A 14,766-nucleotide genomic window follows, 5' to 3' on the forward strand; every position below is an offset into this window, starting at 1 on the left:
CATTGCCTGACTCCGCTGTCGTATCCCCAGCAGCAGTACCGTCAGCAGCTGGATACCCCGCCGCGTACCCCTGTGCCTCATACCACTGCTGATACGCCGCAGGGTCGTACCCGTTCGGATCATACGCCGCCGCCCCCTCGCCGCCGCCCGTGTACCTCCACCCGTATCCATCCCATGTCCACCCGTTATAGTTGCCATCCGCCCCTTGTCCAGTTTGCTGCTCCTCCACGCCATATGTAGCGTTACTCGCGTCTGCCAAAAACGCCATCGTGTCGCTGACGCCCTCTGGTTTTGATGGCGCCGGTGCTGCTGCTGGGATCTGGGGTGGCAACGCGGCGACGGCAGATGGGTCGTATCCGTAAGCATATGTGTTTGGATCGGCGTAATAGTTTTCGTAGTCGAGGATGGTGCCCCTGTCCCCCAAGCGGGGCAGTTTCTGCTGGATGGTCTCGCTAATGTGTTCTTCTACTTTGCGCTTCTTGGTGGCTATGACACGAGGATTGGGGTCATCGGTAGCCCAGCGCACATTAAGAACCTGCAATGATGTGTCCATCAGGAACCGATTCAGAGGCGTAACCAAGATCCAGTGTCCTCACCTCATTGCTGTCGAGGGATTGCCCATACATGGCTTCTCTTGCAAACTCGGCATTGTATCGCCTTACATAGCGAACGAAGGCTACATTTTTGCCGAACAGGACATTGACTAGATGCGGACGCGGGCCGGTAAGTAGGAAATTCTCATGTTGAAGAAGAATACAGCAGCGCCTTGACATACTGTGCTCAATTTCGCCCCAATCGCTGAAATGTCGCCGCACAACTGCCTACAGAACAGAAAGAACGATGTCAGTCTTCTCATCCTCGTGCGCATCGTAGGATCTTCCTCGCTTCTGGCCGTACCTCCATCTCAGATGTCGGGGCCTTGATGTTTCCAACATACAGTGTTCGGTTGTCTCGCTCAAAGGATCCAACTAGAAGGTGCTGATCGTTTAAAGATGGTACCTATGCAAACTGTCCTCTGCTCGAAAACGAACTTCTAGAAACTTACCACCACCCATATCCTCGCGATCATTGCTGTTCAGATGATTGGTTCCATCAGTAACGGCCGTCAAATGAATGACGTGACCTCGAACACGGTTGCGTTCCTTACCTGAAGCGTTCCCTTCCAAAGCAGTCATGAGCTTGATCTTCTCGGTCTTCAGGCAATGGTGCGCGATGCCATTGCTATGTATCCGTTCAAAACCAATCCATGTTAACAGCAAAATCCACCGCCAGCACAATCAAGTCCTTCAGCACTATCGCCCAACTCACGTTGCATTCATGGCCCTTCATACAACATCCTCTGGAAAAATGGAGACAAAACGCCGACCCTGGTTGCGCCTTCGTGTACCCCATATCACGTTTCATATTGCATCGTCGTTCTGCCTTTTCCAGCCTGCAGTGACCGTCACTTGAAGATTAGCAAGTTTCGACCGAAAGACGCTACAGCACATAATGGCGCTGGCTGATGGCTGACTCACCCTTTGTGCTTCTTCCCTTCGCCGCCCCATCGGTTGTACCAAATGTTGTAGGTGCCCGCTTGCTCGACATTTACAGTCAATTTCGCGGGTGCATTGACCTATCATGACCAAAACGACGTCGATCAGGAACGCTTGAATGGTGGGTCGCTAACAGCGAGCGGAGACAAACCTGTTTCCGAGCTGGTCTGTCCATACTGCGTGCGGGGATCTGCTATAGGTTCGTAAGCGCTGTCCTTCTGTCCTTGTGCCCTGCTTGTGGGGTCGATGTCCGGTTGATGTCGACTCGAGTAAGTCGAGTTTTATGAGCAAGTCACGTGAGTTTCCATTTAACTCCGGATCGCCTTTCGACGCTCAACGCTGGTATGTCCAAGGGTTCTCCCATTACCCTTCGCCGTCTCCGAAAGCAAGGGACTCAAGACAAGCAGTCCCATTGAACAACAACGGAATATTCCAACATGTCGAGGCCGGAACATACCGCACCGCCGGAAATTGTAAGTCCCGGCAACTTTCGTGGTACTCAGTGATGGTTGTTGGGCTCACGCTGGTTACCTCCAGTTTTACAATGAAGACGAAGCTTCAAAATATACCAACAAGTATGGCCAGCATGCCTTATGTATATCAGTTGCAAAATGGTCACTCATCCTTGTTTTCCCCTCTATCACTTTCTCAGTTCACGAATCATAGCCATTCAGAGTGAAATGACATATCGAGCCCTGGAGCTGTTAGCTATCCCGGACGACCAAGTAGCGTTTCTACTGGATATCGGATGTGGGTCTGGGCTGAGCGGGGAGGTCCTGGACGAAGAGGGTCACTTCTGGGTCGGGATGGACATCAGCGAGTCGATGTTGGAGGTGGCGAATGGACGGGAGGTCGATGGGGACCTGTTCTTGCAAGATATTGGGCAGGGGATGTCGTATCGACCAGGGACGTTCGATGGTGCGATAAGGTACTACCCGACGTCTTACCAGTCACCCCACGGGCAGAAGGACTGAACATCGATACGTCCTTACAGCATCTCAGTCCTCCAATGGCTCTGCAACGCCGACAAAACCGTCAACAACCCCCGGTCCCGCCTGAAAACCTTCTTCAGCAGTCTCTACTCGTCCCTCGCCCGCGGCGCCCGCGCTGTCTTCCAATTCTACCCCGAAAACCCTGCGCAAATCGAAATGATCATCTCCAGCGCCATGAAGGCCGGGTTCACCGGAGGACTGGTCGTCGATTTCCCAAACTCGACGAAAGCGAAGAAGTACTACCTGTGTCTGTTTGCTGGGTTTAAGGATAACGCGAGCGAGGCGCCGAAACTGCCGAAGGGGCTGGATGAGGAGAGTGGAGCCCAGGTCGCTTATGCTTCAAAACGGTACGTCTCTGAAGCTGAGGCTGGGAAAGCGAAAAATACCTTACTTCGTCTTGCCTAACATGTAATGTTCCAACAGAACAAGAGAGAAAAGGAGAGGCAAAGACTCGAGAAAGGAACTCAAAGACAAGAACTGGGTTCTGCATAAGAAGGAGCTCAACAGGGTGCGCGGAAAGGAAACACCCAACGATTCCAAGTATACAGCTCGGAAACGGAGAGTGCGGTTCTGAGGTGGTTCGCGAAGACCGGCGAGGCATTCATTAGCGTCCTCAACATGTAACTTATTTAGTAGTCTATTGCGTAGGAATAGGTAGCGTGGGGTGAGGTGACCTTTTTGGGATGCCTTCATTTGATTACCGCTGGATTGTACAGTATATCCTGCGAAACGTGACGTTGATGGTTTATTTACGTCCGTTAAGATGAGACCCGTCCGAGATGTCCGTGTTTGCTCTCAAGGGAAAATCGCGGGGATCAGGACAACAGAAGCAAGGAAGTAACACACAGGGGTATGGGCATAGTACGGTAGGCCAGTAATGGAGCATCACTATTCTATATGCATTGGGCACTCTGTATGGTACTCAACACCCAACGACCCATCCTTACCAGACGAATCAATCTGCAAACGTACTACTGTACGCGTACGACCTCCAACCTTTGGGCAAAATGGGAACTCGACACCTCATCCTCGTCTACTACAAAGGATCTTATCACATCGCCCAGTACGGCCAATGGGACGGCTATCCGAGCGGCCAAGGCGCGGACATCCTCGACTTCATCAGTGATCCGGAGAACCTCGCGAACCTCCAAGCTGCCATCGACGCCGGGCATCTGTACACACCAACGCAAGAGCAGTGCGAGGAGTGGGACCGTCTAGTCTGGGAGAAGACTCTGGAACAGAAGGCGCGAATACGCGCTGGTATGGCCCACGGAGGACTTGAAGATTCCGACTTTCATCGCCCATCTATCGCCGACTACTGCCCTTCTCTGTCGCGCGACACCGGCGCCGGCATCCTCAAGCTCGTCGCGGACGCCACTGGGCCTGTTCCCATCGTCACAGACGTGGACTTTATAGCTGACAGGGATTACTGCGAATGGGCGTACGTGGTGGATCTCGATCAAGGTCTTTTTGAAGTGTTTAGTCGCAGGCCTTGGAGCGACGCCCCGACAGTCAAGAACGATAGATTCAAGAATTTGGAGGCGGCTGAGAAACCGGGATGTCAACCCAAGTGTGTGGGTGCGTGGACCTTGGATGACTTGCCGAGTAAGAAGGGGTTTCTAGCTAGGTTTGCAGAACCGACGGAACAAGCTGGGCGATGAATGGACCATTGGGGTGAGAAGCCTTCGGTGATGTAGCGAAGCTTTCCTGTTTTTCGACAGTCCTAGCACCATTTGTCGGCCCGTTGATTCAATTGAAAAGGTGTATATACAGCGGAAAATGGATGTAAATGAATTGTCGGTGCGTGTGGTTAAGAAGACGAAGATTTTTCACCACTTCTCTCATGTGCGGAGCGAGGTACCTTCTTTCCCTCGTTGAATGTTATTATGTTTTTACGCCATATGCAACAGCCAAACCAAAAGGATGGGTATCTAGACCACACACCACATCCACATCAAAACATCACCCTCGTTCCCTCTTCACCTCCCACTCCCTCTCCCTCTTCATCTCCCACTCTCCCTCCCTCCCACTCCCACGATCCCGATCCCTCTCGCGGTCCCGGTCTCGCTCGCCCGGCGGGATCCTGCGGATGGGGCCGGATGAGGATGTGGGTGTTGACATTGCTGATGGGTTGTGGTCGCGGTCGGGGCCGAGGGGTGTTGCGGCGGAGGAGGGCGGGCGGGGGTAGCCAGGGCGTTGGAATGCTGTTAGGGGGGAATAGGGTTGGGCGGTGAATACAGATTCGAGGCAGATAGTCGTTTGACAAACTTAGAGGTTATGAAGACTCACGCGACTCTCCATCAAACTGCCCATGATGCCCACTATGCGGCGACGGGCCCCCACGCATCTGCTGTTGCATCTGCATTTGCATCTGTCTCGCAGCCTGCTGTTGTTGCGCCGTGCTGATCCCCGCCCCGCTGCCGCCAGGGCCGCCGCGTTGCTGACCCCGGGGCGTGATGACATTGCCGTTCGGGCCTGCACCGCCGCCGCCGCGGGGCCGGAAGGGGTCGAAGCCCCCTTGAGGGAGCATGTCGGGGGGCAGGAAGGGTGGCATGCCACCGTAGGGATCCTAGAATGTTTACGTCAGGATTGGGGACGCGCTTACACGAATGAGGCGCGAAGGAGGGCACTCACCGGACCGCCAAACATTCCCATGGGTGGTGGGCCTAAAAGTGACGAAATCCTGCCCGTGTGAGTCTTCCACGCGAAGGTATCCGAAGGATACTCAACACCTGCTTACCGCCGAAATCTGGCATGAACCCGTCAGGCGGGAAGAACCGCGGGTTCCGCATTTGCAGCGGTTGTTGTTGATGTTGCGCCATCATCATGTCCTCGGCTGTTGCGTAGTCCATCATTTCATCTTCTTCTCTTGGGCGTTTGCCTACACGCACGTATGGGCTCCCATGTCAAGAAAGGGTTCTTGTAGTTGATAAGCGAAGTGCCACACCCTACCTGGCCGTGCACCCGCAATCTGCTGTTGTTGCCCTGGCATCCCTATTCCCAGTGCACCCGCCGACATGCCCACCTCGGCCACCTGTGCAGCCACCTTCTCGCGCATCCCCTTCTGCTTTCCGCAATACGCCTTCCAAGTCTGCTCGTTGAACCCATAATTGAAGAAGTCGGTTATATCCGCTCCCGGCCGACGCCATGGCTTCTCTTCCAGCGTGTCGAGGTCGAGATTGATGAGCTCAACGCCGTCGAATTTGCCGGCTTCTTCTACGTCTACTACGGATTTCGTAATCACGGGTGGTTTGACGGGTGGTGCTATTGTTCCATCTGGATGAAATGGAGTGAGCCTCTTATGATGCGGTCATCCCACCCATGTCCATCAATGTGCGCGATATTCAGGGATGGTCCTACCTTGTCTTGGTATAGGCTGCGCAAGCTTCGCTGGAATCCTTACGACTGGACTGGCTTTGACCGTTGCGCTGCACCCAGAGGCATTGAGAAACCTGTTGCGAGCGTATGTCGACTCTGAGGTGATGCGGAACCTACCTCTCGGATGTATTTGTTCGTTGCAGCTGTTGTACTTGCGGATGCTGATGCGAGTGCATGTTGTTTCCCGGTGTTGTTGGCGCCGATTGTGCACCCGGTCCTATGCTATCCAGAACAATCTCGATGTCCTGTATACACATTTTCCAACGCTCGTCAGCAGGGATCCCCGCCCGTAGAATCGAGGAGACCCAAGTATACGCACATCATCGCTGTCATCATCTTCTTCGTCCTCACCATCGACATCCAAGCTCGACAGGTTCTGCGATACGGCTCCGCTATCAACGAGACGCAGGAACATGGGCTTAGTACCACAAATCTCCCTTGCGTCCAAGAGTCCGACGTCCCACAGGAAAACCATCCCCACCTTTGCGCCGGTGTCTCCTGAGCTTGTGGTGGCTCATACGGCTCGTCATCATCATCCTCTGGTGGCTCATAAGGCGCATCATCCTCCTCCCCGTCTGCTACAGCAGCTGGTGCGGTCTCCTCTACCTCCTCTACCAGTTCGCCGGCCGAAACCTCTTCTTGAGTAGGAGGGGTCGGTGCCTGGCCTGTAACGTTGACAGTTAGAAGGTAATACAGCTTCAGGAGAGTAGCAACGAGAGGCTACCATTGCTTTCACTTTTCGAGACGGCTTCCCCATATAGGAATTGATCTAGGTCATCGTCGTCCATGTTGGGTCAGGTACTCAAAGCGGTTTCCAAAAGTATGTAATAGAACCCGACAAGTCAACTTCCCAAACGTCAGCGGTGGACGAGCGCCTAAGCAGCTGTATGCTGGTTGCGGTGCTAAGAAGCTGGCCTGCTGTACGTATGCGAGACGGTCACGGGGGTCGGACGGGAAGACGCACTACGTTACAGCAAGTGGGAAGTCGCCTCTTCAGAGTGTTCAAGGTGTTCACGCAGTTCGACGCGCCTTCGTTCCTCCCGAACTGCACTCTGAATTCGTCTCGCAGGGACCCCCTTCTGCCAACTTTGGTTGCAACCCGCAACGGTGTGAAGTGAGTTTCCTCTTCGAAGGAAAGGACAGAGCGTCTTTGGGCCACTCGACCGGTCAACCCTCAAGTCCCAACGTCCGATAGACGAAACTCCGCCTCAGCAAAGATGTCCGCCATGCCTGTTCTGATGCCTGTTCGCCTCGCACGGCGCGGACAAACCCTTTCCCATCACCTCCAACCCCGACCCCGACCTGCCCACCACCCACCAGCCGCCCGTCCTTTCTTCTCCCTTCCCAATATTCTCCCTTCGGCCCCGACACCACCCAAAAGCCATCAGCAAAGGCATATCCTCCCCTACTCGCCACACCAACTGTACGAAATCGTCGCCGATGTCGACAAATATAGCGAGTTTGTGCCATGGTGCAATAACAGCACCGTGTTGAGTAGTAGGGAGAGTGGAGAAGGGAAGGTGATGAGGGCCGAGTTGGGGGTCGGATTTGGAGCTATGAGTGAGCGGTATACAAGTCTGGTGGAGTGCCAAACGGGGAGGAGCGTGACTGTAAGTTCAGGTTTGTTAGGTGAGGAAGGTCTCCGGAGTTCTCATCGTCAACTCCTGCTTGCGCTTCTACAGGCAACAGCTCAAAAATCGACGCTATTCAAGCATCTTGTAACAACATGGAACTTCAGTCCTGTACGTCCAGCACCACCTTCTAATACAACTGGCGGGGGGACATCGCCGTACGACACATCTCCATGCGCGGTAGATTTTTCGATATCTTTCCAATTCGCCAACCCGTTGTACGCACAGCTTTCCAACGTCTTCTTTACCGAAGTCAGCAAGAGCATGGTTGGCGCGTTCGAAAAGCGGGCCGCGGAGGTCTATGGGCCTGCTGGTGGGAGTGGAAGAATCGTCAATGGACGCGAAACGGGACTTGGATAGAGTAGCTAGCTTGGGAGTACATAACGAATGGGAGGAGAGTAGCATTGCAACTTATGGCGTACGAGACAACTCCCGTAGAATAGAACTATAGAGCCGCTATCTCCGAACAAAGGTCTACCTCTATGTCAATCTAATTCCTAGCGACGACGCACTCTCTTCGAACCCGCGGCCTCTCCTATCGAGGCCATCAACTCCTCTTCCGGCGCACTCCACGGTCGTATGCTCATAGCCTGCAACAGTGCCTCCTCCGCCCTCGTCAGCGGCGCCAACGGACCATGAGAAGACCAAATGCGAGCGGGTGGCGTGCGCGGTGGCGACTCCAATGGACGCAATACCGATGCAGAGGGAAGGCGGGAAAGGTCGGGATTCTGCAGAGAGGTAGCGGACTTCTGGCTTCGCAGGGACGTGCTGCTGAGTTGACTGGACAGGCTTTCTCGGAGACGAGGATCCAGCAGCTTGTAGTACTTTTGTACTGCGGCGTCGCGGTATGTCGGTCGCGGTAGGGCTTGCACTAGAGCGTCAGGTTTCTGCTGCAGCGTGATACCTATCACGGACTCCTCGCCGTCGGCTGCGGTTGGCAGAGGTGATGACGGGGATGGACCCATCTGTGCGGGAACTGTCGTGGGTATCCCAGAATCTGATAAGCTCCCACACTGCATCTCGCTCAGGCTCTGCGATGGGGCACCTGTCTCGTGCGGGTCCTGGTCTGCGCCGCTTCCTGCGTCCTTGGGATCGTGCATATGAACGTACCGTACGTTCGGCTCAAGAGCGTCGGCCGCATGCGGGTCTGCATTAGGTTGCGGCGGTGCAACATGCGCGTAAGACTGCTCCCATCGCTCAACGGAGGTATTTGTATGTTTGTTCGGCTTATCGTCGTTGGCTGTAGGGATGACTGTCACCGCCACCTTCTTTATCCTTACCGAGGGTTGTCGTGATGAAAGTTTCGGTGCAGCAAGTTCCGTTCGGTGTGCAGCAGCTAAGGGTTTCTTTCGCATTGAAAGAGGTTCCATGTGAGACCCGATCAGCTGTACGTCATCGTTCACCGGAGAGTGTCGTCCTTGGTAGTCCCCTTCCTCATCCTCATGATTCGTCGACAAGAGCGTAGGTTCGAACGTCAAACCATGTCGAACACGACCGCGGCGGCGCGGATGTTGTGCCTGGTGCTCTTTTGCGCTCAGCAACTGAGTACGACTATGACGGGTGGTTTGGGAAGATGGAGTGGCCCGGCCCGTGGTGCTTTCGTTGATTGCGGTGTTCGAGGCTTGCGAATGGGCGTTCATTGCTTCTGCGGCTTGCGCCAATGCACGTTCCTACGAACAAGTAGGAATGACTTGGTCACTTCGAAGCTCCGGATGGCCAACCGTAAGGAAATGGAAGGTTACCTGGGCCAACACTCTCGCCGCCTCAGCTTCAATCTCCGCCCTCCTCACTTGCTCCAACCGCTCTCTCTCCTCTTCCTCCTCCCGGATCCTGCGCTCCTCCTCCTCCTGTCTCTGTCGCTTTTCCTCAGCTTCCCTTTCTCTCTGCTGCTCGACCAGCAGCATCTCATACGTTAATCCTCCAATGTACACAGTGTGATTCTTATCAACCGGTGGCCGTCGCTGCTTGTGTTTCAGCGCTAGTTTAAGCACCTGCACTTGACGCTGTACCACCGCCGACAACCGTGCCTGATCATGAAACGTTTCAATCGCCATCACGCGCCGCTTGAAGTCTTCCAGCATCTCATTCCGAGACGACGTGAGAGCGGCGATCTCATCCTCGTGGGCAGCTTCTAGATCTTCAAGTCTACCCGCGCAGTTTGCGACATGGTTTTCGTAAAGCGCCTGTTCACCCGCATCCAGCGTCTCCCCATTCACCTCCTCGCCCTCCTCCTCCCGCCGGTCATCACGAGCCGAAAACAGCCGCGACGGACGCTCAGACGGTGCGCTAAAGTCACTCATATAGCTCGGCCGCGGATGCGTCCCCAGCGGCATCGGCCGTTTACTGGACTGAGGCCTCGTCTGTGCTTGCAACGACCCCGGCTGTATCGTTCCCATCGGCGGCATCGGCGCTTGTCCCCCTCCCCACGTCACAAACGACCCCTTCCTAGACATCTCCGAACTGGCAGGCTGCTGAAACTGCATCGAGCTCAACGGCCGTGACCCGCTCACGACACTCTCCCTCCTCGACACGGCAATCGACGGCCGTTTGCTCACCAAGTTCGCCGTGAATCTACTCTGGTTGGCGGACGCGTCGCTTTCAATTGACATTTGCCGCTTGCGGACGGCGGTGGAGTCGGACGCGGTGAGGCCGTACCGGTCCTGTTGCGTGTTGGGCCGCCGGACCCCGTCGCCTACGCGCACGTCGTCGGTCTCATCGAGTTCGGCGAGTTGCCCGCGGAGGTTGAAGATCCGGTCGTCGAGTTCGGAGAGGTGCTGTTGGTAGCGGGTTACTAGGTCGGCGTTTCTGTCCGACATGTGTCCCACGAGCGCACGCTGTGTGTGCAGGTATGAAAGTAAGCACCGCTACAAGATCTGATGAGTACGAAGAGTGCATGCTGGATCTTACCTCCTTATCGCCCAGAATCCCTTTGTTCAACAACCCGAGCGTGATCCTCGTATACTGGTATCCCAGCTGCTCCTCCTCGTTTATGAGATCCCGCATCTCGTCTTCCGCCTTCCTCTCTATATCTTCCAATTGGCGAAGCTCGGGCTCAAATGTTCGCTCCAAGTCTCTTTGCACAGTTGCGTTGTATTCCTGTCCCGCACAGGTGGATGCGATTGTGAGTCGGAGTACGATAATGACAATGCGAATGGTGTGTTCTTACGATTTGAGACTTCACAATCCGTGCCAGAGCGGTCTTCAGTTGCGCCCGACATGTTCGCCGTGTTTCCTTCATGAGTTTTATGTACGCCTCTTCCATCTCCGCCAAATGGTGCCGGGCTGTGTCTAAAGTTTTGTTGGTTGCGATATGGACGTTGTGAAGCTGATTGGCTTTCAGCATCTGATGAATAGTCTCCAAGTCCTGCATTTCAAGATACAATGAATTACCACTAGCAGTTGAGAACCGTACATCAAGCAACCGAAAAGGTGTACACACCTTCCGAAACGAAAAACAAGTCTTCTCAACATCCCTAAAATTCTCAGGCTCCGGCACCGGCTGCGTCTGCAAACACCTATCCGACACCGTCACGCCCGTGCGCACATAGTTCTCCGGCACATAAAGCAACGTGTCTTCCGCCAATGCCTTTTCCAGAAACTCATCAATCATCCCGGTCTTGGGGACCTCGGCGGTCTTTGATCCTGCATAGCTCCCTGTGCTTCGTTGCATGGGCTTGATGCTGGAGCGGCGTCGGCTTTCTCGGCGTTTGGGGGGTTGGGGTGGTGGGAGGATTGATGCGGAGGGGGATTTGGGGATCGTACGCGGGAGGGCGAGGATTGCTGACGACATCTCAAGGGATGTGGCGCTTGTATGTATGACCTCTGTATTCGGAGGTTCAGGCGAGGGTTAGCTTGACCAGCCCCGAAGTGCTTTTTATATGTCACGGAGCGCCTGCCAAGAATGTATCAGTTGAGGGAGTGTCTAGGATGGGCGGCATCTACCGCAGCTACATCTACCGTTGCAATGACGGCAGCGCCGTTGGGAAATGCCCCACTGTCAAAAGGGGCGCTTAAGGCACGCTTAATTCGTTTCTACGTGGGCTTGTTTTCGAAGGCGTTGGCCCGGGTGCGGGCAAGCTTTATTGGCAAAAGGCCTTTGATATCACCAGCCCTTATATACCTAGCCGTCCATCTTTATCTTCCCTCCGACGTATTCGATACCTTATCAAACCTGGTCAACGGTCGGCTGGACTATCCACTGCCTCACCTTCAGGAACGTTTTCAGAGATTTCCACAGGTGCGAAGCTAAAGCATCATCATGAGAGTAGGACCGCCACTACCAATCCCCAGCTTCCTCACCAAGGATATCAAGTCCAGCCCATCCTCCCTCTCCGACATTTTGACCCCGCCCAAACCGGCACCATCCCCCAAACTCTCAATAACAGCATCGGCAACCGGAGTGCATGCCAGCACACCGAGCATCGTTATCAAACCGACCAAGTTGGCATTGCGCTACGATCAGCCGAAGCTGATCCTATTCTACACGGCGGAGGATGTGGGCGAGGATGGGGACAAGACGCAGAAGGTGCGGCGGCGGAGTATGCCGATCCGCAACGTCGACTGGGAGGGGGGCAAATTCGACAGCGCGGACCTCACGCGCGTCATGCGAATTCGACATGCCGCCTATCTGAAGCCTGTCAGTCAGAAACAGGTGGGTGGAGCGTGAGATCAAATAGATGAAGACATTTGAAACGACGGAGAGAAGGGCTGATCTCTCCTCCACAATGTGTCCTAGCTGGAGCGGATGGTGAAGCTGGCATGTAAGGAGTACATCCAGTATCAACAATCGGAGAAACAGCGACAGCTCGACAAGCATCAGCCATTGAAAGCCAACCCTGCACTCAAGGCAGTCAGCGGAGGATCCCAAGGTTCCCCATCACCTACTGCATCCCCAAGACTGCTGCCAAAACAGCTGTCGTTCGATGATGAGCGCAAAATCACTCACCTTGGCCACGGGGCGTCCTCCAATACGCCGGTGGCACGGCAGGTATCCAGAGAGGAGCTTCAAAGCCTTTCAGAGTCAAGGAAGGTGACGGCGAATCCCCTCGCTCCAAAATTACCCGCGAAATCCTCGGCATCGGAAGCAACCGAAGAGAAGAGTGCGGAAAGGGATCATGACGTCCCTTCATGGTTGAAATCGGAAACTTTACGAGCCGCTCCTTCCGGCGGCAACTCACTTTTGGGTGCACTACCGTCGTTGAAACCGCGGCTGAGCGCTTTGCAACCGTCAGCATCGGAGACCGAGCCTGCTTTGAGGCCACTTGATGCCAAGACTCTTCCGACCCCTGATGTGCGGAAGACGGGCGATCTGGGCATCCAGAAGGTTGCGGGCGCGAGACCTGAAAAAGAAGTGGTGATCGATGGCGAGCGGGACTTGAACAAGCTTGGGTAGGTTTTTTATTCCGGGGGATGTACTGCCAGACATCGAGAGCGGGGAAACTGACAAGAGATCTAATATAGTGATGCGGAACTCAATGCGGTGAAGAATGAGATGGACACAGTTTTCGTGAAGAACCTAGTGAAACCGGGGGATCCTGGATACGTTTACGACCTTCAGGTGTGTTTCGCGTTTGAACAGATGCCCATTGCAGGACAAACTCTCTGATACGTCCTGGCGGCTTGCAGAAATCGTTCGGCGATGCGACAGAGGAAAATGATTGGGACAAATCGGATGATGATGACGGGCTGGTCTTCGGCGTAGAGGCTTCGGAGAATAAGGAGGAGCATAAGGACTCCCGCCCTGCACCTCAAAGTGCCTCAGCGGAGGCGCCTCTCCAAACATCACAGACCCTGACCTCGCTACCGAAACCGTCTTCGGAGCCTGCCGCTCTGTCGCAACTGCCAGCGCTGAAAGTTGTCCAACCACTCTCAGCCGCGTCACAGTTGCCGCCGCTAAGAGCGGAAGCGCCAATTCCCTCAACTGCAAAGTCCCTCGAACAAGAGGAAGATGACTATGACATCTCAGAAGACATCGAAGAGTCCATTTCCGAAGAATTTGAATCTGATAACGATGACGAAGACGCTCCTTCAGTTACTGCGAAGGTAGACAAGTCCGAGGCAAATGAGGAAGATGACGAAGATGAGGCCAAACTAACGAAGAAAGGAGAGGCGCCGGTCATGTATGATGAAGATGATGAGAACTTCATAAATGATCGCGATGCTGGTATCGACGACGGCGACCACATTGATGACGATGGCGCAGACGCCCAGTCGGATCATGAAGAAGACGCACAGGAGGAGGAGGAAGACGAAGACGAAGAGGAACTCGAATGGAGCGACGAAGAACTCCCGCTTCCAGGCCTGAGACGCACGTCCTTCAGCGTCCCCCTGATGTCTAGTCCCAGCCCTGCATTTAGCAGCGCCGGAAAAAAAATCCCGCCTTCCTTTCCCACGGCCGTTCCACTGTCCGGCGGTAGACCGATTGCTACCAGTCGCAACGACAATGAAGAGGTTCGCAGGCGGAGAATATCGGTGTCATCGAAAGAGGAGAAGAACATCTACGCTACGGCATCGTCGGAGGAATTGGGGAGGGTGTGGGATAGTGGGCAGCTGGCCAAGCTCCTTGAGGACGACGCTGCAGAAAGGGACGCATCGACGGATGTTAACCTGAGTGTGAGTGGGAGCGCGGACTTGGGAAGCGGGAGGATGTTTGGAAGTATTGAGCGAAAGGACTTGTCGAAGCCGGATGCTGCAAGAGGGAGGGCTAATTCCGCAAGTGACATCCGCAATGCGTTGGCTAACGCAACGGTGCGGGAGGAAGACAGCTCTGATGAGATGGACGAGGATCTCGGAGAGAGTTTGGGAAGCATCGTGGAGAACAAGGGTCTGCTGAAGCAAGATACTGGAAAAGCAACTACGCAATCGGCAGGTGGCGGGAAGGGCGCTTTGGCGAAGCCAGTAGCACTCGACGACGAAAGCTTTGATGAGATGGACGACAATGCCATAGAGAGCTTTGGAGGCGGACAGGAAAAGGGAGCAACAAGCAAACAAGTCGATGCGGAAAAAGTAGTTGTGAAGCCAACGAATGAGATGGAGGATCCTAAGGAAGAGGATGAGGACGTGAGCATTGACGAAGTAGATTTCGGGAGTGTTGGCAGTGTTGAGGAAGATGGAGATTTCTTCAAGCCTGGGGCAGGCGAAGCAGAGAGGAAGACCTTGGCCGACCCGGCCACGAAACAAGATGACAAGGCGGCAAGCGGTAACGGGATCGATGATTATGACTTGGGGAGT

The 14,766-nt window shown here is 54.6% G+C and overlaps 6 protein-coding genes across 6 annotated transcripts; 3 read left to right on the forward strand and 3 right to left on the reverse strand.

Moving 5' to 3' along the window:
- Positions 1–382: 382 nt before the first annotated feature.
- On the reverse strand, positions 383–1,588 carry EV422DRAFT_487798 (uncharacterized protein; the record flags this gene model as incomplete). The annotated part of the gene is made up of 8 exons (XM_053067403.1): positions 383–535; positions 597–703; positions 776–821; positions 898–968; positions 1,046–1,071; positions 1,148–1,221; positions 1,309–1,432; positions 1,518–1,588. Coding segments are annotated over 8 exons (672 nt in total), but the record flags the coding sequence as incomplete, so codon positions are not given.
- A 320-nt stretch (positions 1,589–1,908) lies between these two features.
- EV422DRAFT_533540 (S-adenosyl-L-methionine-dependent methyltransferase) lies at positions 1,909–3,270 on the forward strand. The gene is made up of 5 exons (XM_053070603.1): positions 1,909–2,008; positions 2,073–2,110; positions 2,188–2,463; positions 2,530–2,874; positions 2,951–3,270. The coding sequence occupies exons 1-5, from the start codon at positions 1,973–1,975 to the stop codon at positions 3,099–3,101; spliced, it is 846 nt and encodes a 281-aa protein (XP_052924434.1). The 5' UTR covers positions 1,909–1,972; the 3' UTR covers positions 3,102–3,270.
- A 25-nt stretch (positions 3,271–3,295) lies between these two features.
- EV422DRAFT_533542 (uncharacterized protein) lies at positions 3,296–4,348 on the forward strand. Its single transcript, XM_053070604.1, has one exon. The coding sequence runs from the start codon at positions 3,535–3,537 to the stop codon at positions 4,186–4,188; it is 654 nt and encodes a 217-aa protein (XP_052924435.1). The 5' UTR covers positions 3,296–3,534; the 3' UTR covers positions 4,189–4,348.
- A 726-nt stretch (positions 4,349–5,074) lies between these two features.
- On the reverse strand, positions 5,075–6,904 carry EV422DRAFT_533546 (Fip1 motif-domain-containing protein). Its single transcript, XM_053070605.1, has 8 exons — positions 6,630–6,904; positions 6,387–6,570; positions 6,225–6,297; positions 6,023–6,150; positions 5,888–5,955; positions 5,480–5,803; positions 5,268–5,408; positions 5,075–5,193 (listed from the first exon to the last, which is right to left on the reverse strand). Exons 1-8 carry the CDS (start codon positions 6,691–6,693, stop codon positions 5,129–5,131), a joined length of 1,047 nt encoding a protein of 348 aa, XP_052924436.1. The 5' UTR covers positions 6,694–6,904; the 3' UTR covers positions 5,075–5,128.
- Positions 6,905–6,927: 23 nt separating this feature from the next.
- On the forward strand, positions 6,928–7,964 carry EV422DRAFT_97701 (dehydrase and lipid transport-domain-containing protein). Its single transcript, XM_053074557.1, has one exon. The coding sequence runs from the start codon at positions 7,123–7,125 to the stop codon at positions 7,894–7,896; it is 774 nt and encodes a 257-aa protein (XP_052924437.1). The 5' UTR covers positions 6,928–7,122; the 3' UTR covers positions 7,897–7,964.
- Positions 7,965–11,576, reverse strand: EV422DRAFT_97700 (uncharacterized protein). Its single transcript, XM_053074556.1, has 5 exons — positions 10,976–11,576; positions 10,703–10,900; positions 10,444–10,632; positions 9,279–10,370; positions 7,965–9,206 (listed from the first exon to the last, which is right to left on the reverse strand). The coding sequence occupies exons 1-5, from the start codon at positions 11,324–11,326 to the stop codon at positions 8,034–8,036; spliced, it is 3,003 nt and encodes a 1,000-aa protein (XP_052924438.1). The 5' UTR covers positions 11,327–11,576; the 3' UTR covers positions 7,965–8,033.
- Positions 11,577–14,766: the final 3,190 nt, after the last annotated feature.

Source organism: Fimicolochytrium jonesii, assembly GCF_025526975.1.
Source record: "Fimicolochytrium jonesii strain JEL569 chromosome Unknown EV422scaffold_16, whole genome shotgun sequence".
Classification (NCBI taxonomy): domain Eukaryota; kingdom Fungi; phylum Chytridiomycota; class Chytridiomycetes; order Spizellomycetales; family Powellomycetaceae; genus Fimicolochytrium; species Fimicolochytrium jonesii.

Coding starts and splice junctions, on each gene's coding strand:
- EV422DRAFT_533540 (XM_053070603.1), top strand. CDS start 1,973: ATGTCGAGGCCGGAACATACCGCACCGCCGGAAATT. Junction 2,111..2,187: donor GCTTCAAAATATACCAACAA/GTATGGCCAGCA, acceptor TCACTTTCTCAG/TTCACGAATCATAGCCATTC. Junction 2,464..2,529: donor ACGTTCGATGGTGCGATAAG/GTACTACCCGAC, acceptor ACGTCCTTACAG/CATCTCAGTCCTCCAATGGC.
- EV422DRAFT_533542 (XM_053070604.1), top strand. CDS start 3,535: ATGGGAACTCGACACCTCATCCTCGTCTACTACAAAGGATCTTATCAC.
- EV422DRAFT_533546 (XM_053070605.1), bottom strand. CDS start 6,693: ATGGACGACGATGACCTAGATCAATTCCTATATGGGGAAGCCGTCTCG. Junction 6,571..6,629: donor CTCGAAAAGTGAAAGCAATG/GTAGCCTCTCGT, acceptor TCAACGTTACAG/GCCAGGCACCGACCCCTCCT. Junction 5,409..5,479: donor GATTGCGGGTGCACGGCCAG/GTAGGGTGTGGC, acceptor ACGTGCGTGTAG/GCAAACGCCCAAGAGAAGAA.
- EV422DRAFT_97701 (XM_053074557.1), top strand. CDS start 7,123: ATGTCCGCCATGCCTGTTCTGATGCCTGTTCGCCTCGCACGGCGCGGA.
- EV422DRAFT_97700 (XM_053074556.1), bottom strand. CDS start 11,326: ATGTCGTCAGCAATCCTCGCCCTCCCGCGTACGATCCCCAAATCCCCC. Junction 10,371..10,443: donor GGATTCTGGGCGATAAGGAG/GTAAGATCCAGC, acceptor CTGCACACACAG/CGTGCGCTCGTGGGACACAT. Junction 9,207..9,278: donor CGGCGAGAGTGTTGGCCCAG/GTAACCTTCCAT, acceptor ACTTGTTCGTAG/GAACGTGCATTGGCGCAAGC.